Source organism: Citrus sinensis, chromosome 8 (genome assembly GCF_022201045.2).
Source record: "Citrus sinensis cultivar Valencia sweet orange chromosome 8, DVS_A1.0, whole genome shotgun sequence".
NCBI lineage: Eukaryota > Viridiplantae > Streptophyta > Magnoliopsida > Sapindales > Rutaceae > Citrus > Citrus sinensis.
In genome coordinates this window covers 7779367-7803847 of record NC_068563.1, presented here as the reverse complement: position 1 = coordinate 7803847, position 24481 = coordinate 7779367, and the positions used below count along the sequence as shown (strand labels likewise).

The 24481-nt window shown below is 32.8% G+C and overlaps 3 protein-coding genes across 4 annotated transcripts in view; all 3 read right to left on the bottom strand.

The window, feature by feature from the left end:
* The window catches only part of LOC102614191 (uncharacterized), a 93424-nt gene that overhangs the window by 60029 nt on the left and 8914 nt on the right, over positions 1–24481 (bottom strand). The window lies entirely within an intron of this gene.
* Positions 1–24481, bottom strand: part of LOC127899074 (probable disease resistance protein At4g27220) — a 64588-nt gene that overhangs the window by 37682 nt on the left and 2425 nt on the right. The window lies entirely within an intron of this gene.
* LOC127899075 (probable disease resistance protein At4g27220) lies at positions 21747–24293 on the bottom strand. The gene is made up of 2 exons (XM_052431843.1): positions 22650–24293; positions 21747–22073 (listed from the first exon to the last, which is right to left on the bottom strand). Exon 1 carries the CDS (start codon positions 24101–24103, stop codon positions 22799–22801), a length of 1305 nt encoding a protein of 434 aa, XP_052287803.1. The 5' UTR covers positions 24104–24293; the 3' UTR covers positions 21747–22073; positions 22650–22798.

Sequence of the window (24481 nt, the reverse complement as noted above, 5' to 3'; positions counted from 1 at the left end):
TATTACATCTCCTTTGTTGATGACTATACTAGGTACTGTTGGATCTTTCCTCTTGTGCTAAAATCAGATGCCTTAGGTACCTTCAAAAACTTCAAAGCCCTGGTAGAAAAACAATTTAGTCTCCCTATCAAAACATTACAATCTGACATGGGGGGAGAGTTTAAAGCCTTTACTTCTTTTCTTCACCAAGAAGGTATCCAACTTAGGTACAGCTGTCCTCACACACATCATCAAAATGGTGTGGTTGAGAGGAAGCATAGACATATTGTTGAAACAGGGTTAACTCTTCTTGCTCAAGCTCATATGCCTGTCACTTTCTGGTGGGAAGCCTTTCACACAGCCTCTTACCTCATTAATCGAATGCCAACCACAGTTTTAAACAATCAATCACCTTATCAAAAGTTGTTTCAGCAGTCACCAAATTATGATTTCCTTAGAGTGTTTGGCAGTGCTTGTTATCCTTTACTTAGACCATATAATCAACACAAACTTGATTTTCATTCTCAAAAGTGTTTGTTTATAGGTTATAGTCCCCTTCACAAGGGTTACAAATGTCTGGATAAAACAGGGAGAGTTTTCATTGCTGTTCATGTTAAATTCAATGAACATGAATTTCCTTATTCCAAATTGTTTCTTTCTTCTAGCTCAATGTCAGAGTCAGTCCAAATTTCTTCTCCTTCATTCTGTATTCTTCATGACAGTAGCTCAATACAGCAATCTCCATCATCATCAGCAGTTCCAGCAGTGCCACCATCTCCAAATTCTCTTTCCTTGCCCCAAATAAACACTCATTCTTCACCTATTTCCTCAAGTGATCACTCTCACACATCTATCCAACATTCATCAGTAGCCTTTCCTCAACCATCCTTATCAACAGTTCCTACTCATCCAATGCTTACAAGAGCCAAAGCAGGAATCTTCAAACCCAAAACTTACCTTACAGCTATTCAAGATATTGAACCAACTAGTGTCAAAATAGCTTTATCAGATCAAAAGTGGTCTATGGCTATGACAGAAGAGTTTCATGCCTTGAAGAATAATGAAACCTGGACTCTTGTGCCAGCTGACTTAGCCACCAAGATTGTTGGAAATAAATGGGTGTTTCGAGTTAAATATAACCCAGATGGAAGTATCTCTAAGTATAAGGCACGATTAGTTGCAAAAGGTTTTCATCAAACCTATGGTGTGGATTTCTTTGAGACTTTCAGCCCTGTTGTCAAGCCTTGTACCATTAGAATTATTCTGAGCCTTGCTGTGATGAATCATTGGACCATTAGACAGCTGGATGTCAATAATGCATTCCTGAATGGTGTCCTAACTGAAGAAGTCTTCATGCATCAGCCTGAGGGATTTATTGATTCTCAACATCCAACTTATGTCTGCAAGTTAAATAAAGCCTTGTATGGTCTTAAGCAAGCACCTCGTGCTTGGTATGATAGATTAAAGGGTTCTCTATTACAGTGGGGGTTTCAAACTTCTAGATCAGATACCTCTCTGTTTCTTAAGCACACTGGTTCAGATGTTTTAGCTGTTCTCATCTATGTAGATGATATCTTAGTCACTGGTTCTAGCAATGCACAAATAGAAGAAATTATTACACTGCTTGGTTCTGAGTTTGCCCTTAAAGACTTGGGTGACTTCAACTATTTCCTTGGGTTAGAGGTTACTCCATCAAGTGCTGGGTTACACCTTTCACAAACCAAGTACATTGGAGACATCTTACAGAAGGCTCATATGCTTGGCAGCAAAGGCTGTACTACTCCAATGAGTGCTGCTGACAAATTGTATAAAGATAAGGGTACTAAGTTTGAGAATCCTTCTCTTTACAGAAGTGTTATTGGATCTCTTCAGTATGTAACTCTAACAAGGCCTGATATAGCCTTTACTGTAAACAAGCTGAGTCAATTCTTAGCTGCTCCTACTGTGCTTCACTGGCAAGCCTGTAAAAGGGTTCTGAGGTATCTTCAGTGTACAGCTGATTATGGGATTCAATTCTATAATTCAAAATCTCTTTCTCTCACAGCCTTCTCAGATGCAGACTGGGGTTCTGACCCTGATGACAGAAGATCTGTAGGTGGTTACTGCATTTTTCTTGGGTCAAATCTTGTGTCCTGGTCATCTAAGAAACAGAATGTTGTTTCTCGGTCTTCAGCTGAGTCAGAATATAGGGCATTAGCCTTGACATCTTCAGAAGTGCTATGGATTTCATATCTGTTGCAGGAACTCAAAGTGCAGCTCAACAACACACCTATTTTATACTGTGATAATAAAAGTGCAGAAGCTCTGGCAAGTAACCCCAAATACCATTCACGCACCAAACACATTGAGCTAGACTTACACTTTGTGAGAGAACACATTGCAAAGAAGGAATTTGTTGTTGAACATGTATCAAGCTCAGATCAGTTGGCAGATGTACTCACTAAACCACTTAGCTTTGATCATTTTGCTTATATGAGAGCTAAGCTCAATGTCTGTCCCAGACCTTGAGCTTAAGGGGGAATGTTAAGAATAAATCGTAATGTCCATGTCAGCAGCTAAGTCAGCAGCCACGTCAGCTTACAGTTACTTATGTCAAAACAGATTTCAGAGTTTGTTATTGTTTTCCCACTAATAATTTGTTAAAGGTTGTTAAGCTGATTCACATGCATCTGGTGTTGTAGAATCTTCCAGACTTGTGTATATAAAGTTTTGTAATCCGTCATTTCATTTTTACATATTAATAATAATGAATTCAGTCTGAAATATTTTCTCTCTGTAGTTTAAGAAAGTTTCCTGTCAACCAAACATTTTATAATCTTCAACTCACACACACACACACACACACACACACACACATATATATATATAATGTAATTGATGAGGGATCCGTTAAGTTATCAAATTAAGCAGGATTATCCAAACGACAAAAAGAACACATTATGATTGGAAATACGGAATTGGAATTGTGATTATAATAGGGATTTTAATTGAAATTGTAATTGCAACTAGAATTGTAATTGCGATTGGATATGTAATTATCAATGTAATAGAAGTTGTAATTGTAATTGTTACGGCTATTGTAATTGTTCTTGCGTAATTGCAACTGTGTTTTTAATTTTAATTACACTTAATAATACAATTATAATTGTGATCATAATTGCAATTGTAATTACAATTGTATCTTTAAAAAAATTGTAATTACAGTTGTTATTCTATTTATTGTTACAAATACAATTTGATTATCGTTATTCTTATTGTAATTGTTGTTAAATATTATTAGAATAAAAATATTATTAGTTGTAACTGTCGATGGAATTACGAGTACAATTGTTATTGTAATTGGGATTAAAATTGTAATTGTAACAAAGTAAATGGAATTACAATTGAAATTAAAGTTGTAACGGTTGTTTAAATTAAATTTGGAATTAATAATAAAAAAATGAAATTGAAATTATTGATGTAGTTATTATAATTGCAATTGTAATTTTAATTGTAAGAAAGTGCAACTGAAATTATCAATCGTAAATATAATTAAAATTGTAATTAGAATTGTTCAACAAACATTTACCGAAAAAAGTATCCATGCTATTTTTTATTTTTGAAAAAGAAAGAGAAGCAATAGTAACCAATTTCTTAGAGCAGTATTAATGCTGCGTCTAATTATCAGTAATTTGAATGGGTTGGAATAAGTATGAGCTATAATGGAAATGAGGAATGGAAATCGTAATAAGTTGTTTACTTGAGCTACATGAATCAGAATCGGAATGGACTGGAATTCTATTGATGTGTTTATTTTATCTTGAAATAAGAATCGGAATAAGTTAAATAATTTAAAGTTCCTAAAATTTATAATATAACTATTATTATTATAATCATCGTAGTTGTCGTCATCATTATTATTATTTGTAATTTTTATTATTATAAAAATAATTGTTAATAATAATAATATTCAAATTAATATCATTAATAATTTATTAAAATACCTTTTGTTAATTATTGTCTAATGATGGTGGTGGTGATGATAATAATGGTGATAAATAATAATAAATAAATAAGTAAACAAATAATAGTAATAATTAATAACAATAACAACAACAATAATAATAAATTTTATAATAATATAAATAATAAAATAACAACAACAACAACAATTATATCAACAATAATAACTAAATTCCATAATAATAATAATAATAAATTTTCAGTTTTTTTCAATTTATATTTTTTAATTTCTAAAGAGGGTATATTTAAAACGTAGTAGGAATAATTTTGTTATTCTAGGAAATGGAGTTTCCATTCCCAACTCTTCTTAATAAATCACAACTCTAGCAATCAATCTAAAATTTTTATGAAGGGTCATGAAACTCATTCTCATTCTCAAACTCAATTTAACAAGTAAACAAACTATTCATTTCAACTCCTTTTCTCCGATTCCCGAGTTGGTAAACAAATAATAACGTTCCTCTTTCTTTTTCTGTTGTTGTTTCAGCGGGGCCACCACAAGTTGTTGCTGCAAATTCTCGACTATGTCAAAATAACTTCCAGCCGCTGATTGTACGAGGCATCAAATCCAGTGCTCTATATTTGTTTGAAAATATTTTATTACATGGGATCTATTAATAGATCCAGTTCATGTAGCCGTAGCCTTTGTGGGGTTTCGACAACTTTTGTCTTATATGGCGACTTTTTGTTGTTGTTTTATTTGTATGATGACTATCATGGACCTACGTGCCCGCATTTAAAACTTCATAATAATTTAAAAAAACAAAAGAAATGGGTCTCACATTATAATTTGTTCAAACAATATTATTTTAACACAAACGACCAAAATAAATTTTATATTCACTAAAAGCTTAATATATATATATATATATATATATATATTATAACATAAATATGAAAACAACATTTGAAAAAAATACATAGGCACCTTTAAATTTGATGTATAGCACTAAAACAATCTTTGTTGTAGGTCGCTTCTTTTGTATTTAAAATTTTCTAATAATTTAAATAAAATAATGGAAGTGGGTCTCACATATAGTTTATTGTATAATTTTTTCAAACAATAGTATTTTAATACAAACGATCAAAGCAAACTTCATATTCACTAAAAATTAATCATATATATATATATATATTTGCGCAGCTACTTTGCATCAGGAGTTTGGTACCTAAGTCATTTGTCTGTAGCAGAGTGACCGTTGGATTTAATCTAATGGCTGAAGAAGAGACACAGCACGGTAGCTAGTAACCTGACAAAAAGGTGATGGCCCGGTAACCTGCAGGGGATCCGCTTTTTGACCAAAAATGAACGACTGTAATGGGTTGGAAGTGGTTAAGTATCGCATGCAAATAAAGGAAAAAGGGTGCATGCAAGTAATGGTTAAAAACAAGACATTGGAAGCGTGCAAGTATGGGTTGGGGTAAGATGGATTTGAAATTTTAAAAAATAGGGACGAAAATTTTAGGAGGTGGATTTAAAGGTAGGGTCAGGTATTGCATTGCGTACTTGGGGGAAAAAGGGGAAATATCAAATTTAATCATGAAAGTAGCGTGACATTAATTTACAGTAAAGTGACCGTATAATTAATTTTTTGTGGAAATTTTGTTCATGAGTAAAGTAAATGAAAACTAGATTGGAAAAAAAATGTGAAGAAAAAATATTTACTGGGTAATAATAATAATAATAATAATAATAATAATAATAATTATTATTATTATTATTATTATTATTATTATTATTATTATTATTATAAATAAATAAATATTGATCAACAAAAAATGACAGTCTAAATTGAGGTAAAGTATAAGTTAAAAGAAGAAGAAAACAAGAAAAAACTCATTTAGTCTATGTATTTTAAGATTAGTATCCATTTAGTCTTTGTATTTTTAAAAATACTTTGAAACATCCATACCATTAAAGTATTAATACCCCTACCGTTACTTTTTATTTCTTTTCGCTTACTTTTATAATATTACCCTTTTATAAGAACTTTTTTGTTTGGACATTAATAAAAAAGAAAATAATTAAATTACCAATTTAATCCTAAAAATAAAAAAAAATTATATTAATTTTTAATTGTAAAAAATTGTATGCAAACTACCAAGTGTGCAAATGGTGCTTACAAAAAAATTAATATAATTTTTTAATTTTCTAGGGTTAAATTGGTAATTTAATTATTTTCTTTTTATTAATGTCCAAAAAAATTATTATAAAATGGTAATATTGTAAAAACAAGTCAAAAGAAATAAAAAGTAATGGTAGGGGTATCAATACTTTAACGGAAGGGATGTTTCAAGATATTTTTAAAAATATAAGGACCAGATGGATACTAATCTTAAAATACAAGGACTAAATGAGCTTTTACCCGAAGAAAACTAAGATAAAATTATCTTGAGCTTGATGAACCAAACACCCTATCGCAGATTTTCTGATCAACAGTTTGTTGCAGGATGGGTGTTTTGTTCAAGGAATCCAACTGACACTTAGTTGAATTATAACATACAAGCCGCTAAGTCGCTAAGTAAGGCTAGAAACCAATTATTAACAAGAAGAAGAAGAAGAAGAAGAAGAAGAAGAAGAATATTATTATTATTATTTAAAAAAATAACGATGATAATGATGATGATAATTAGAATAATAATAATAACAATAAAATTAAAAATAGTAAATCACCAACCAAGAAATATAGGCTTAATTGAGATGAAGGATAAGATTAAAAAAAAGAAAGATAAAAATATAATGGACTATTGTGTATGGTAATTGACATTAAAATATAAAATTAAACAAAATTTATTTATAAAAAAATTATGGAAAATATTAAAACACAGCTGAAAATTAAGATTACAGGCAGTTTGAGAGAAATTGAGAAGAAGAGAGATGCCCAAAAAAAAATTGAGACTCTATTGATAGAAAAATAATTTTATAATGTAGTAATTTGCGGTCCATCATAAACTTCATGTATGTTTTCCTCACAACCATTAGACGGAGAGTGAACGGCTGGTATTTTTTTAAGTCAATAGTACCCGTGGCATAATTTGAAGCGTCTGATACGATCAAACAACAATTGAGATTTGCGGGGTTAATGTGTGGAATGGGTTGACTGGAATACAAAGATATGAATACTACAACTTGCTTCACCAACCATTGTCAAATGGGACAATCGTGACCATTAAATCATGAACAGTTGAGATTGAGTCAAAACTACCAGCTATCCCAGGCAATCATATCTATTGTAAGCTCATGTAATCATAAAATCAGTTCCGGTCAACAAAAAAGGTCAATCTTTTTTACAGAAGCACAATTATAAGGCGGTCTTGATTAATGTTAAGGTTTTCAAACATGTTGAATAAAACATTAACATCGGTTTATCTGTTTGGAGACTTGAAAAATGTGAAATTAATATTTTATATTATAGACAACAAAAAAATACAAGTAATTAAATATAGTTAAGACATAATAAATAAATCATAATATATTACATAAAAACAAATATAAATTATCAAGTAAGCAAAAAATAAAAGTATTATCGGTTGGTAAATAAACAATTGTTAATACTAAAAACTGTGCACAATTAAATATTGCACAAATTATTGTTTTCAAATTGAATGAATAAAAGAGAACATATTTTTCCAAATAATATGTTGCGAGACACTGGCTTGGTCACATAACATTGCCCATTATCAAGGCATTTTTGCAGCGGATCAGATGAGAATACAGCAACCGTTTCAAATTTCAAAATTCAAGGTAGACAATTTTTTATCGAACAAAGTTAATACATACGAAAGAAAGGTTCAGGAGTTCTCATGTTTATAATTTTTTTTAATAAAAAAAATATGCGATGATACATTATTTTTCAGATAAAAGCATGAATCTGCCACTAGATTCAACAGGAAAGGTTCTTTTACAAATTGAGAAAAATGGGTCCAATATTACCTTCAACATAATGTACGTTGTTTCAAGTTTCAACACCAGACTATTTACAGGACAATTGAAATGAGTTTTAAGATTCATGAGCCCGGAAACAGATTATGACTAGCTCCAACCTGTCAAGCCTAATCTCTCAGCAACATTATACATTACTAGTTTATCCCAAGCAGAGCCAAAGAGATGCTCCCCTTCGATGGCAAATGTCAATGCCCATGAGAGTAAAACAATTGTGAAGACTGCAAACCCAACTGCTGATCCAAGAACATCTACAAAAGAATATATCTTACAGTTATAAAAACGAACAACATGGGAAAGAAGATGCATAAAATATATAATATGTGATATAATAATGCCAACAAGTAGCCTTCCATGTCGAAAATGCAGAGGCACCCAACTACATCTCATGAAAGGGTGCCTTTCTGTAATCAATACAACAAACTAATTATAGAAAAATTGCTACGTTCTTGGCTTACACTATATTGTAATCTAAATACGAGATGCGTAAATGAAATTCCTCGGTTAGTGGTGGTTGAGGCAGCATGCAGACTTCATCTATTGATTCTTAAAACACGCACACACACTCACTTGAAGCAGATCATGTCTGTGTTTCCAAGCTTTGCCAACTGAACGACACAGAGACCCACACCCCCTGAGGCAGCAGTGATCATAATGTTTTTCTGTTGGCCACTTCCATCTAGGTTGACACCAAGGAGCTGAGTGAGGGCCTGGTGAGCAGAGAGACCAGCACAAGGTATGCCAGCAACTTCAGTTGCAAAAACTTAAAAACTTCTTGCGGCCTAGCAACTGTCAAGCTCTCCTTGGCCATAGCAAACTCAGCTAGTCTGCCTCCACTCTGTCATCAATAACGAAATTTAAAACTGAAACAAAATGAACAGATGAAATCAGCTTATACAAAATTAGACTGAACCCTGATGGAGCAGCATCACCTCTCCGCTCACGTAGATGAAAAGACCTGAACCCTTCACATGCCAAAGATGTATGAACTTTGAATGAGGACAGAAGGCTCTCAGATATCCAACTACATGTACCAAAAACCAAATATGACTTGGAAATAAAGATTTATAGTGGTGGTATCTTTATACATGCCTATAACTTCATCCAACAAAAGCAACAGCGTGCAGTTTACACCTTTTCTTTTTTAATCTGATCTGACAACACTAAAATCTTTGGAATGCCACGTAATTATTTTTATTGATTGACCCAAGCACAAAACAAAGAAAGTACCAAAAATTCATTCAATTCACTCTATCACCAGATTGCAGTAACAAAAAGAAATTTTTATAGGGAAAGCAGAGTTGCTAGCATGGTCAAGAACCTGAACCGTGTAAAAAAGAGAAATGTGTTTTCGACATTTTACTAATTATCATAGTTGCAACCACAACCATATTAACTAATATGGGGGTTCTCTTAACTGGAAGAAATGATATTTTGTTGCCTATCATCAATAACCGGTCATCCAAATTTCTCCATGACCTTAATTTCAATCTTCCTAATAGTGAAAGAAGACTAGAAATTTATTCAGAATAAATTAAAGATAAAAGGATAAGAAAAAAAATATATATATAAATTAGCACTCACAAGCACAACTACAACTTTGTCACCCACTTTGAAATTTTTAACTTCTAATCCTAGCCCTATAAACTCCTTCTACATCAGATGTTGTTCCAAAAAAAAAAAGCTTCATCAGCAAAAATAAATACCAGAAGCACAATTTGTTTGTTTTGAAAAACAAGTCCCTTCTGCCGAGCTGGAATTTTTTTCATCTTCACAATTCCCTTATGCCGAGCTGGAATTTTTCTGACCGAGTCTCCGTTTGTTCCCATAATGGCGGCGAGAATCCGACCGAGTCTCGACGACAGTTCATTGCTACGACTCGTGATTGCGTCCCTTGAGTCTCTATCCGAAATCCAAATGCCGACGAAGACGGCCGCCTCTACGAACGGTTCTGAAATCACGCCATGCGTTGATGACGTGGCGGTGGCGATTAACAACAAGAACTTCAACTCGGAGGAGAGGTTCAACGGCTGTGATTTTTTGTTGAAGCGGTCGTATTCGTTCCGATTCAAGCGGAGTCTTGCGTCGGAGAGCATGGTGACGGAGGCGGTAACGGCGTCGGCGTGGAGGTACAAGAGGGGGAGTTTCTGGAGCAAACGGCTGTCCCCGTTTGGCTCATTGACGAAGTCCAGAGTCTTCTGGAGCAAAGGATTATATACTTCCTTTTTGTTTTCCTTTTACTGATATTGTAGCTATAGCCGGTTACCCATTTTGTAAGTGTTAAACCTCAGCCGTTGATTACCTTTCTTTACGATCTAAATGGTCATTTGCAAAAGGACAAATGACTGGGGTACCAAACCCCTGACGCAATGTAGCTGGACCCTATAACATAAATATGAAAACAACGTTTGAAAAAAATATAAAGCCACCTTTAAATTTATTGTACAACACTCGATCAATATTTGTCGTAAGTCTTTCTTTTACATTTAAAATTTCGTAATAATTTAAATAAGACAAAAGAAGTGGGTCTCACATATAATTTATTGTATAATTTTTTCAAAAAAATATTATTTTAATACAAACAACCAAAATAAACTTCATATTCACTAAAAATTAATCATATATATTATAACATAAATATGAAAACAACATTTGAAAAAAATACAAAGGCAAGCACTAGAACAATCTTTGCGGTAGGTCCCTTCTTTTGCATTTAAAATTTGTTAATAACTTAAACAAGACAAAAGCAATGGGTTTCACATACAATTTATTGTATAATTTTTTCAAATAATATTATTTTAATACAAACTACGAAAACAAACTTCATATTCATTAAAAATAATATATATATATATATATATATATATATTATAACATAAATATGAAAACAACCTTTAAAAAAAATACAAAGACACCTTTAAATTTAGAGAGCCTCTGAGTTACAATTATTGTCACTTACATTTCTCATGTATATAAATCATCTTCATAATGGCACAAGAAAAATACAAGGGCTTTATTATTGGCTTGCTGCTGCAGTCCTGAACAACGTCCATTTGCGTCTTGATTGCGGGATAGCTTGATCAGTGGAAACTCCTTTTTGATTGAAGGAATTAATTAAATTGCCATCTTGGAAAGATGATGATACTGGCATTGTTTCCATTTTAGCAGCAGCCTCATATTTTGTTGGCAAATGCCCTGCCTCTTCCGTAGCTTCTTGCTGCTGCTGCAGCAGAATCAAAAACAGTTTAACTTGCTTCCTATATATTGTAATATAACAAGAAAATTCACTATAATTTCTTTTATATTTTTCCACTTACTTTTCTGTCGTTTTTCATAAATCCCAAAACAAAACATTTTTTGTCTCTTAATGAGAAAATTGACAGCAAAATAGATTACAAAATGTTGTTCAATTACCTGATCAGAGTGAGACAATGAAGCTGAGTGAGAAGAGAAGTACTGCAAAATCTCAAAAAACCTTGCTTGCCCATAAATGGCAGCCTTCTCCCAAAGCAGAAGACCTATTTCCCTGGCCTTAATTCTCAGCTTTAAAAAATTAAGATCAATTTCTTTTTCATGTTTTGCAACATAAGGCCGCAATAAAACATTATATAACATAATCTGTCCCCTGAAGATATTAAAAGCTGAAACTTTTTAAATAATTTCAATCAGAAATTTTACAGAGTACTGAAAAAGATGATGAATTATTGCTGATTTATTACTTTTGTTTTGGGATACCAAAGATATATGAAGAATGCCAACTTAGCTTTACTGTACATCGGTAACCTTCAAGTTAATACGCAATACTGTCACGTGACGTTGTACTAAGAGTTTTGTTATTCATAAAAATACACATACCATGAAATAAAGGTATCGCCCACCCTCTCACCAACTGTGAACACAGCGACCAAAACCCTATAATTACAATACAACGAATGCAATTTTTTGTTATTACAAGCAAAAGGATGCCTAGGTTCGGACGTCGTGATTTTACAAAATCAAGAACTAGAATCAGGTGCTGTATAACTCTGATTCTAATAATTTGAATTTATTAAATCCAAGCATCCAGACATGAATATGACTCGTTATATGTACGGGATTAATTAGTATTGTTGCAAAATAATTCTTAATTAGTTAATAGTGTAAGCACTGATCCATAGTTCCATACCAATATTGGCACCAAAACAGGAGCTGTTCAGTATCTGGCTTGTTCTTCTCTGCTGCTTTAAAGCACTCATATGCAGGGTAAGCATAACCAAAAACCATTCTGTGAAGGGGGAAAAAAATTGCAATTAATTAATGAACCATTAACTTAAGTTAATATTTCTGATAATTAAAGAGAAACTAAACGGAAAATAAAAGAAAAGGGAATTTCTGATTAATTGTTTGTTGGATGCAGAAGGGGTGTTGAAAGAAAAGATCCCATCATCTCTTTTTCTCGATAGTCCCTTGATTTTTTCACAATAATGCAACAAAAACATAATAATAATTGTAACAATCATAATAATAACAACAACAACGACGACGACGACATATATACACTTGAGATCTTTCCATGCAAACGCAAAACCAGGACTACGTGCTAAATTGAACATTATATTTAATAATAATGTTTATTGAAAAATTATTTTAATTTAGACGGTCTTAAAATAAGTTTGCCCGTGTAATTCTGAGAATCAGCCGCTTTTTTTCTCCGTTTCATTTTGATAAAATTACGAACAATTAATGTCTTGCGTTCACTGGTAAGAATGCTTTCCGGATGAAACTTTATTATAATTGATATTGTTTAATACAACATTTGAGTTGCAAAGTAATTGTACAAAATAGATACATGATAAAACTAAGCTGGTCACAGTGAATATTGAATGATAAGGTCTAGATTTAAACACAAAGACATAAGTGGCACAAAAAACCATGAATTAATATCATCCATGAGTTGAGTTCAAACAACAATATAATAAGTTGTCTCAAACTTATATTATCAACCTAATAACTATCTTAGTTGATGTGAGATAATTTTCCTATCACCTTCTGTCGTGTGCTAGCTGGTTGGTTTTTTTATTTAGTTCTTATCACGAGGTAAGGTAATATACACCTACTCATGTATGAGTTTGACTTTGATACCATATAGAGGTTTATAAAACCAACTCATACTTAAAATCTACCTCAAGATTCGAGGGTTGCTAAAAGCTTATGTTATAATTAGCCCAATATCCATCTTCCCTATCAAAGGAGCCTTGTGGAGCTTACGAAATGTTAAGAACAGTTACATATGCCCACAATACCACAATCCTCATGGGGCTTATCATCATCATCATCATAGAAACTGCCAAAACCATTATCTGGAATTGTTTATTGAAGACGTTATTTTATATTTATTAGATGAAGCTTAGACTCAAATTAACTTTTGTTAGAAAAAAATACTTGCTTTAAAACAAGTTTTTGATATTATTGCTGAAGATAAATTTTAACATTTTTAAAAGTCGGTTGGAGTTGGTTTTTAGCAATAAAACTGTTAATATATATATATATATATATATAATTTTATTGATATAGGATGGTTACATAGGATAAGCATGGAATTTTTTTGGGTTCAACTTAAATTACATGTGTCCATTTGGGGGTATAATATATTGTTTTGAAGTTGTTGTCGAGAAAAAATTAACACAAAACTGTTTTTTGGATATGGCCCAATAGTTGTGTTGGAAGTTTTATTTCGTCCATGGTTATTTTGCAAGTTTTAGTTATTTTCCTTTTTTTTTTGCTTTCAGGATTTTTATTCTTTTTTTTTTCTAGATATTGATTTGGGTGTTGTTTGCTTTGTTTTCCTTATTTCAATTGGTAGAATTGTATATGTAATAATAATTTGTGTTTTACCTATTTTGGTAAATTCACATTATTTATGGATAATATAAAAGAGCTCATAAAACCTTAATTTTGTTATTCATACTATATTCAATAAGATCCCAATTATTCAAAAATTTTATTTCTCTATCTTTTATGAATCTTTACACTTAAGTTTTGGCATTTATCTCCAAACAGAACTTAAAAAACAAGTTCCAAAATTTTCCTCAAGGGGTAATTTCCTCTCAAATAATATATAAATTGTTGAAAGGGGTAACATGCAAACCTTTTTGAATCTATTTGCAAAATAACTGAAGTTGTTAGGTCCATATGAAAATAGCACCTAGTAAAAGAACTTATAGTGTGTTTATTTATGGGTTTGGGGAATGAGAATGAAGGAGTGAGAATGAAGGAGTGAGAATGAAACATATGTTTACTTGACAAAATATAATTTGGGAATATGAATAAAATGTGTGGGTCTCACACAATTTGGAAATAAGGAATGTGAATCTCATTCCTATGGAGGTGGGTTGGGAATAAAAATGTGGGAATGAGAATGAAATATAAATTTACTTTTCTATACTTATAATTTTTTCATATTTTCTAAATTACCCTTATTCAAATCACAAATAATTTTATTATTTTAAATGTCATTAATAATAATAATTAAATTTTATTAAATTTATTATTTTAGTTCTTATTAATTATTACTACTATTATTATTTTTATTAATATTATCATTATTAACAATAAAAATAATGATAAAAATAATAATTAATAAAAATAATTAATTTATCATTATTAATAATATTATCCTTATTGTTGTTGTTATTATTATTATTATTATTAATTTTATTATTATAATTATTAAATTTTATTAACTTTATTATTTTAGTTATTATTAATTATTGTTAATAATAATTAAGTTTGTTGTCTTTATAACAAACCTAGAACCGTATAAAGGGCTGATTAGCTAGCCCGATTGGTGTGACTTGTACTCTTACATTTCTTGTTCAAATCCTTAGATTTTCGACTTGTTCATTAGTGTTACATTTTCTCTGCATATATTGATCTTGTATTGTGTCTTTGATGTTAGGAAATTGATGGGTGAAGCAGACGCGCAGCTAAAATGAAATTGTAAGAAAAAAAAAGAACAACCACAAAAAGTGGACACCAGAAATTATGTGGTTCGACTTTTAGCCTATGTCCACGGGCGAAGACAGAAGGAAAATATTTTACTAGTGAAAAGGAGTTACAAGTATTGTAGTATTTTAGCTCACTACCCAAAACTCCAATACACCCAAACTCTCAAATCACTAAACAAGAGCTTTTATTATTTAGGCTCTACAAAAACTCTCTGCAGGAATTGTTTCTCACAACTCTTGACTCTCTTTACAAAATTGGATACAAACTCTAAATTGAGAGCTTGTATTTATAGGCAAAACTTTGCCTCAAAAGTCAAAAAGGTGGTCATAAACTTCAAACCATACAGCTCAAAAATTTTAGTTTTTCAAACTTTGAATTTTTGAGCTTTGAATTTTTCTTTTTCTTTTACCAAACATTACGGCATCTAGAACTTCAAAGCCATGTGCCAACCATTTTGCTTCTTCAAACCTTCTAGATGCAGCTTCTAGATGCTGCAGCCAAATCTTTTGACATTCTCCCACTTGGAGATTTGATTGAGAATCAATCAATCTCCACATCATCATTTCTGCTTCGCTATTGTCATGTTGCCTATGTTTCTACTAGGCCACAAGAGGATCTACTCCAGACAAACTTATCAGTATTTATCAGCTTGGTCAAAACATCTGCTAGGTTCTCCTTCGTATGGATTTTCTATAAATCCACACTTCCGGCTTCCACTACTTCTCGAACGAAGTGATACTGAACCCCCATGTGCTTTGTTCTGGAATGAAAGGCTGGGTTCCTTGCAATATGCAAGACACTCTGACTGTCACAAAACACAGAAATTTTCTGTTATTTGTGCCCGAGCTCCTCCAATAACCTTTATATCCAAATAGCTTCCTTGCAAGCTTGTGTAGTTGTCATGTATTCTGCTTCTGTTGTAGATAGAGCCACAACGGTCTGTAGTTTTGAAATCCAGCTTACAGCTGCTTCCGCAAGTGTAAACACATAACTAGTAGTGGATTTCCTTTTATCAAGGTCTCCTGCAAAATCTGAATCCACATAGCCCCTGATAGTAAACTCTGATCCTCTATAACATAATGCAACATCTGAGGTTCCTCTGATGTATCTCAGATTCCTCATCACAGCTATCCAATGCTCTCCACCAGGATTCACCATGTATCGACTGACTGCTCCCACTGATTGTGCAATGTCTGGTCTTGTACATATCATAGCGAACATCAAACTTCGCACTGCTGATGCATACGATACTCGAGACATCTCCTTCCTCTCTGCTTCATTGTTAGGACACATACTTGAGGATAATTTGAAATTAACAAGAAGTGGGGTAGAAATTGACTTACAATCTTGCATGTTGAAGCGCTGCAAGATTTTCTTCGAGTAATTCTTCTGTGAAAGCCAAATCTTCCTGTTATTTCTTTCTTGGTGAATTTACATCCCTAGAATCTTGTTTGCTGGTCCCAAGTCCTTCATTTCAAACTCCCTAGCCAACTGTGCCTTCAATTCTTAGACTCAATCTTTGTTGGAGCCTGCTACCAACATGTCATCCACATAAAACAACAAAATAATGAAATCATTATCTTCAAACCTTTTGTAATATACACAATGGTATGAACTGAGTCTGTTGTATCCAAGGCTCATGATGAAGGAATCAAATCTCTTATACCAGCACCTCGGTGCATGTTTGAGACCGTGTAGAGATTTGTTCAACCTGCAAACAAAGTTTTCTTTTCTTGTTTCTGCAAAACCTTTTGGTTAGAGCATATATATTTCTTCTTCGAGTTCTCCATGAAGAAATGCAGTTTTCCCATCTAACTGCTCAAGATGTAAGTCAAATGTAGCACACATCGTCAAGACTACTCTGACTGTTGTAAGTCGAACCACACGAGAAAATATCTCGTTGAAGTCAATACCTTCTTTCTGAGCATATTCTTTCACCACCAATCTTGCACGATACTGCTCCACTTGATCATTGCCATCACGTTTGATCTTGTAGACCCATTTGTTTCCAATGACTTTTCTTTCGTGTGGTAGTGGTACAAGTTCCCATGTCTTGTTCTTGTGTAGAGATTCAATTTCTTCCTGTATTGCTGTCATCCACAAAGCAACATCTGAGTTGCTTAAAGTTTCATGGAAAGTTGATGACTCTTCATCCTCAGTTAGAAGACAATAAGCAACATTGATTTCAGTGACAAACCTCTTCTACCTTAAATTCCCAAATCATAAACGAATTGAACCTAGCCAGCCACAAAGGCATGGATTCAGCCAACCCAGCCATCAAGCTTCGCACCTGCCGGCTAGCCGCTTGTCGATGACACCCCCTTCCATGCGCCGATGACGTCCCAGGCAACAACAACCAATTGAAGATGACAGCAAGTACTGCTTGTTGTCTGCTACTGCCATCTTCAGTTCTTGATATCTGCTGTCATCTTCTCGCTTGATGCTTGCTGTCTGCTGATCTTCAGTTCTTCTTCTTCTGTTATTTTTCCTCTTTCTTAATCTTAACAGTTGGTGCTGGGTGTTTGCTTTTGTTTGTTTAACTAGTGTTTTTTTCCTTTACATATACATATAATTCGAATTTAATCCCAAGATGACAGCAAGTACTGCTTGTTGTCTGCTGCTGTCATCTTCCCGTTTACTGCCTATTGTTTGTTGATCTGTGATTCTTCTTCTTCTGCGTTCCCCCCTTTAATCTTAACAGTTGGTGCTGGGTGTTTGCTTTTGTTTGTATAACTAGTTTTTTTTCCTTTACATATTCATATAATCCGAATTTAATCCGGAGCTATTAATCCGATCCGAATCCGAATTAATTCGAAATAATCATCCGATCCGAACTTAATCGGATCGAATTGGATCAAATGATTATTTCGAATTAATTCGGATGGTTTTTATCCCAATCCGATTGGATTGATCCGAATCCGTTTTCCCCCACCCCTAATATATAATCGTATGACATAACTCCATAGTGAACACATTATATAAGCAAACATAAAATCATACATATATACATGACAAAACTGCAGCAAATAGAATATAGGGCAAATAACTCTCATTACTCACCAAGATCATCATCACATGAGTACAACGGGAGAAAAACCTCTCAATATAGGCTGAATTTAACTATATTGCACATGTAGAGTAACCTAACTCTCAATCCACATGCACAGAGTCTGTGGGGGGAAGGGTACACATATGGTGACTGGCAATCACATTTTATGACTCAATCAAACTTATAATATGCGTACATATAGTCATAACATGATATTAAATCATACTATCAAACATAAATTCTTTATAAAATATATAATAGTAATAATAGTATCCATTCATAGAGTCTGTTTCACTCTGGGGTTCGTTTCGGCTCTTGTATGCTCCTGAAAACATGAATTCCTCCTAAAACACAGGATTCAAAAATTAACTATTAGAATTGATATAAAAACTGTTACTTATCATGAAAATTATAACATAACTACTCAAACTTTATAGATCTATTACCCACTAATTCACTAGATATTAATCTAACTGCCGAATTTCATTTCCTTAAAGTTTTTTCTCAATTTCTTTTTCACTCTCGGCTTCTCAATCTCTTTTCTACTTTTTCCTTCCTTTTTCTGTTTTCCTTCACTCTTGGCTCCTCTTTTTTCTTTTATTTCTTTTCTTCTTTTCTTTTTCTTTCTCTTTTCCTTTCCTTTTTTTTCTTTCTCCCAATTTCTTTTTCTTCTCTCTGTTTTTGCTTTTGATTTCGGCTTCTCCAAAAATATGAAAAACGAAGTAGCTTCCATTTTATTTAAACCTTATATATATTCACCGAATAAAGTGCCCAAAAAAAAAAACAGAGAGAGAGAGAGAGGTGTCAAGCATGAGGTGGCAAGTGAAGCAGGAGAAGCAAATTGGTGAAACATCCATCTAATCTCGAGGAAGCCAGCAGCTGGCTATTTCTTATTTATGAAGCCACGTGTGGCTTTATTTGGTGGCTTAATGCCACAAACATATGTTACAAGGAATGATGTAACTAAAAAGTATTGTAGTTTTTTTTTTATTTAATGACAGAACAATTTAAAAGTTAAAACTTTAATGAAGCAACTATAAAAAATTTTAACACAAAAAGTGATTGAGGGGCAAGGTTATTTATATTTTAAAAATTACTTTGAATACTCTGATTTTAATAAAAATATATTCTACAAAACTCTTGTAATGTGAATTACTATTAAGGACAATTTATTATAAGTCAATATTGTATAAGCACTTTGAACACCGATATAATATACTCATTGTTCAATTTATAATTCTCATACTTTAAACTCTAAAACTTTTATTTCTAAGGTGTTAATTAACATTTAGATGAATAATGAGAAAATCAATCTAGAATTTTTTTTTGCTAAAGTATGCGTTTAATTTTTTTTTGAAAAAATAAAATGAAACAAAAGTACTATAAAAGATTTTTTTTTTAATTTGCTTTGGCCCTTCTTCTTTGTCTTCTTCGTCTCTTTGTCTTCTTCATCTCCTTCTTTATCTTTTTTTTTTGGGTATTATTTATGAAATATTATCATGTTATCATTGTAAGTTATTTTGGGTGCAAAGTTCAATATTGAACATAAATAAATAAATAAATAATAACTAAAATTGTGTTAAATAATTTGCTTACAACTTGACTTGATTATATTCTTGTAAGTATATATTAAGTCTCCAAAAAAAAAATTGGAGCTAAATAGTTTTACTAGTATTTTAAGTAAATAATGTTTGAATAACGTAAATAGTTTAAGTAAGGATATTTTTTGAATTTTTAAAATTGTATAAATTAAAACTTAATTTTTTTATAATTTGTGTATGAGTGTACGGAATAATAAAGTGTTCAAAGTAATATTTTGAGTACAAATAATCTCATCCGTAATTAAGTGATTTTTGAAATAAAAAAATAACTGAAATGCTTTGGGAAAAATAAAATAAAGGAACTTAAAAATAATTTAAAAAAACGTAACTTAGTAAAATCATTTTACAGAATGCTCTTTCAAATGCACATTCCACAATAACATTAATGGATATTCCAAGACTTGAAAACTAATTAAAATTCAGCAACTCGATTCTTATTTATCTATTTATTAATTTGAAAAATAAACAAAAATTACGTGTCTTTTGTTTTGAACAATTATCTATATATCTATCTATAAATAGTAACCTTGTTAAATATTCTAAAACAAACCATGATTTTCATTTATGTCATTATATATATTCACTAATTAGTTTGTGGGTGTCATTTAGTAGAGATAATAAAAAATTTTGATGTGAATGCAAACGATTTTGAATTTGAAAAGAAAATTGAATTGCCATTACACTAAATAATTAAAAAAAAAAATTCACTAACATTTCTTGATGGTTTAGGCTCCAAAGCAAGCACCGATTCATATAACAAAATGATTATTAAAAGCACTTGTGGGCTTGTGGCATAAAGCAGAGTCCTATTCGGAACACAATTTTCCATTTTGTCTTTTGAAAATGAGTTTCCACAAGCCAATAAAAATGGGTGGCTATCGAAAGGTACGGGTACCAGAGAACCCAAAATCCCTAAATATCCAGGAAAATACTGTCACGAACATAAAAAATAAAAAATATTGCAGTCACCACACAAAGTCTCGAAGCTCTGGTCTTTACAATTTGAGCTCAGAATAAATATTAACAACCTGCCATTTATAATTTGTATTAACTCTGTACCATTTGATATGGTTAATAAAAAATAAAATAATAACTTTAAATAGAAAAATTAAAAGATATTGCAGTCACCACACACTTTCTTCGCTGTCTAGAAAGGTAGAACATTTTGAAGTTACTCAATACAAAATGCGTGCTACTACCAAATTGGCCCAATTAATGCCCATCGAAAAGGCCATCAATTTAGCCAACAATTGAAGAAACAATGATCACAAACGGAACAGGTGAATTTTGAAGTTGAATAAATCTTGAGATACATACAACAAAGCCTTGAAACTTTATTCTTCACAATTTGAGCACGCACTAACTATTAAACAAGTATAGAACAAAGCTTATTTTTAGCTCCTTGCGCGAACTGAACACGTTGAACAAAGCTTTTTTTTTTTTTTTGGATTTTTGGAATTTTTTAAATTCATTTATGTTCGCTCCCATCTTTTTCTTCGCTGGCGTCTTCATTGGCATCTCCTCGTCTGTAGTTTGCTGTGCCTATATATCCAACCATTAAATTGGGCATTAAATACGATTGAATGATGAATAAAATGATTAAAAAAAATTATAATATAACACATATATATATCAAAAGAGAAATTTTGATTTTAGGATAGATTAATTAGCTATCACAAACGAAAACATGAACCAACTATGTTTAGAGTCAATTAACTAAAGTTCTCAAGAGTTGACCTGTGCTCCTGAATTCTTGGAATCATATATCTCCTTCGGAACTTGGACGAAACTTGGGACAATTACGAACAACAACTCTATAGGGTGCAGATGGAAATGGGATCTGATAACCCGCAGGCCAAAAGTTGGTGAGGTTTGGTAAGTTTATCAGTTCCAACTTCCGAAGTTCATTCATAACAATTTCATTGTAATCCGTGACGTCTGCTCCATCTTTATGGCAGAATACTTCTTCTAATTCATCATTACCTATTATGTACAGTTTTTGAAGACCTGGAGCTACGCTGATATGAAATAGATGCTTTAGTTTGGGGCACCTAAAGACAGAGATCCTTGTGAGTTTTGGGAAACATACAGGTTGGAGATGATCCTCATCCTCATCCTCATGAATGATTTGCTCTAATTCCCAGCAATCGCGAACGAATAACTCCTCCAATTGCAACAGATTTCGAGCAAGTGTTGATGAGAAGAGACGTCTCAGCATAGTGCACCCGTCTACTCTTAAATAGGTAAGACTTTGCAGGCTGAAATTATGCGTGGGACCTACGTGATATAATAATACTTGCAGTTCTCGAAGGTTTTCCAACCACAACCTCTTCAAACATGGGAATAGTTTGTTTTCTTGTCCCTCAGCGATAATAGCTTCCACTTGAAATACCACTTGTACTCCAAGTTGGCTAATACCCAATTCTTCCAAATTTTTTAAGCCGTGCTTCAACAGTGCTGGAATCGTGTCACGCAAATGGGAGCATTCACGTACTCTTAGAATTCTTAATTTCTGAGACAAATAAATAAATAACTTGATGTAATTAAAATTTGTTAGCAGCTAGGATTGTCAAATTGACAATTAAGCGACAAATAATTCAAAAAGTCCCTACAAAAATATAATACTACACATGTAAACTTATAAAATAATTATACTTTGTGAAAGTAAGGAATTTATAAAAAAGAAAAAGAAATCCATTGAAAAAAATCATGTGAAGTGATATAGCAGTGACATCGTTTTGTTTGAGAAAAATTAATATAGTATCTCTATGGTAAAATTAACTAATGAATTGAATTTGACTAATAATATACATACTTTACAAGTCCTTGCATCCATTTTTTTAGTATAAAGTAAAACGAGATATGAATTTTATTTAAAAAATGAATTTTAGGCCCTAAAACAAAGAAATTTGCTCAAGATACTGGATCGTTATTATTATCATCACCACTACCACCACCGTCATCTTCATCTCAACACACCAAATGCAAGGTGATATGAATGACTGATCACAAAAGTTTTTGATAAACTATCTTTTTGAGTAAAATTAAAGGAAAAGAAAGAAAAAAACGTAAACACAAGCGAACATACCTCTCCAAGATACTGCAAATTGGCTTCAAGTTCAGTACTGTTGACGGTCAATTTAGGACAACTCCTTACATCTAACTCTTCCAATGCCGGCCAAGTTGAATAATAATTTTCTGAACAGAAGCTGATGAGTTCGGGGAGATCTTTAAATCTTAATTTCTCAACGAAGGGAGCGCAAGTATTGTATTTCCATCTCCTACACTTATTTCCCTCTCATTATGATCAAATTTTGCTTCAACGATACATTCCAGTCTCTCGCAGTAACTCACTTTCAGACTTTTAAGCTGCACCAAACTTCGAGCTTGTGACAACGTGAAGATATATGTCAAATTGTTGCACCATGACACTTTTAATTCTGTAAGAGATTGGAGGCCGATCACATGTTGGCCGGGCGCCTTCCATATCCACTTCAGTTCTGGTAATCCCCTCATATATAACTCTACTAATCTTGAGAGCATCACAGGATTCCCACTCTTTCCATGCGGCGACTTAGAGGCGTCCATTATGCATTCTAAATCTTTACAATCGGTGACATGAAGAATAGTCAACTCATTTAAGCCCCGTTCATCTATGCTTGGCACAATATTATGACAACCTGTTACCCCACTTAAATAAAGAATTTCCAGATTTTGATACAGTGCTGAAAAAATTCCTAGCGTCGCTTTAGGATGGTTATTCTCAATGATTAAGCACCTTGTCCCTCTATCAAAAGCGTCTAAGCACCTTGTCCATCTATCAGTGTCATATAAAGCGCCAACTTCCATGATGCCATACCTTTGTAATTTCGGAAATGAAAAGTCATTTGGAAGACATACAACGGATCCGTCGGGTTGGGAGTCCGACTCAGCACACCTAGCGTAACTTTCTTCTGAACTCATCCCTTCAACCTCCCAATTTTTTATCCAACCATAAAATTCTTCTAATTGAGGAAATTTATTTATCGTAATGGGAGAAATGGAGCCAGACCAACTACCAATATACAGAAGTTTCAATCTACTAAGTTCATCCCCCAATCCATCTGGAATTTCAATGGGAGACTTCTCGAGATAAAGTATTTGAAGTCTCTTCAACTTTCCAAGGAAAGACGCGTCACTCACATCACATCGAATCAACAGCAGAACTCGAAGGTTATTGGCGAGGAATTGAAGTGATTTAACTGAAAGGACTCCACCTATTATAGTAACAACTTTCAGTGCTGACATCTCTTTAAAAAAATATTCTGGAACTTGCAATTTGTTGCCATCTAGAGTATTCTCCAGTCGTAAAATATGAAGGCTAGGGCATACCAAACCGCTAGGAAGCTCTACTTTTTCATTTCCCACCAAAGAGATTCCTCTGTATTGTTCTAGGCATTCTTCCACTGCCCATTCCGCCAATCCAATGCCAACTTTACTAGTAAAACATTTCTTCTCCACTTTGCCTATCCATATGGCTACATCGCGAACTACGTCATGCATTTTCACAAATCCGTCATTATCAGTGTCTAACAGCAATGAAGAATCTTTGAGTCCTTTGATTGTTCAACGCAGTAGGCTTCTGGCTTTTTCGATTGACTCAGCTTGATACCAAACCAACCCCACAGCATATCCAAGCAAATCCTCCAAATCTATCTCATAATCTTCTGGAAACAGCGAACACAATAAGAAGCACGACCTGGAATCCTCACCATTCAAATAATCATAACTAAATTTGAGACAACCGTAAACGCCCCGGGAATCCTTATCAATACCTTCTATCTTATCGAGTTTTGCATTTTGTAGTTTATCTAGTGCTACATTCCATTCATCAGCGGTTCTTCCTCTTAGTGCACTTCCAACAGCTTTAATAGCTAAAGG

Excerpts from the sequence above, each read along its gene's own strand:
- LOC127899075 (XM_052431843.1), bottom strand. The coding sequence starts at position 24,103 with ATGCATGACGTAGTTCGCGATGTAGCCATATGGATAGGCAAAGTGGAG.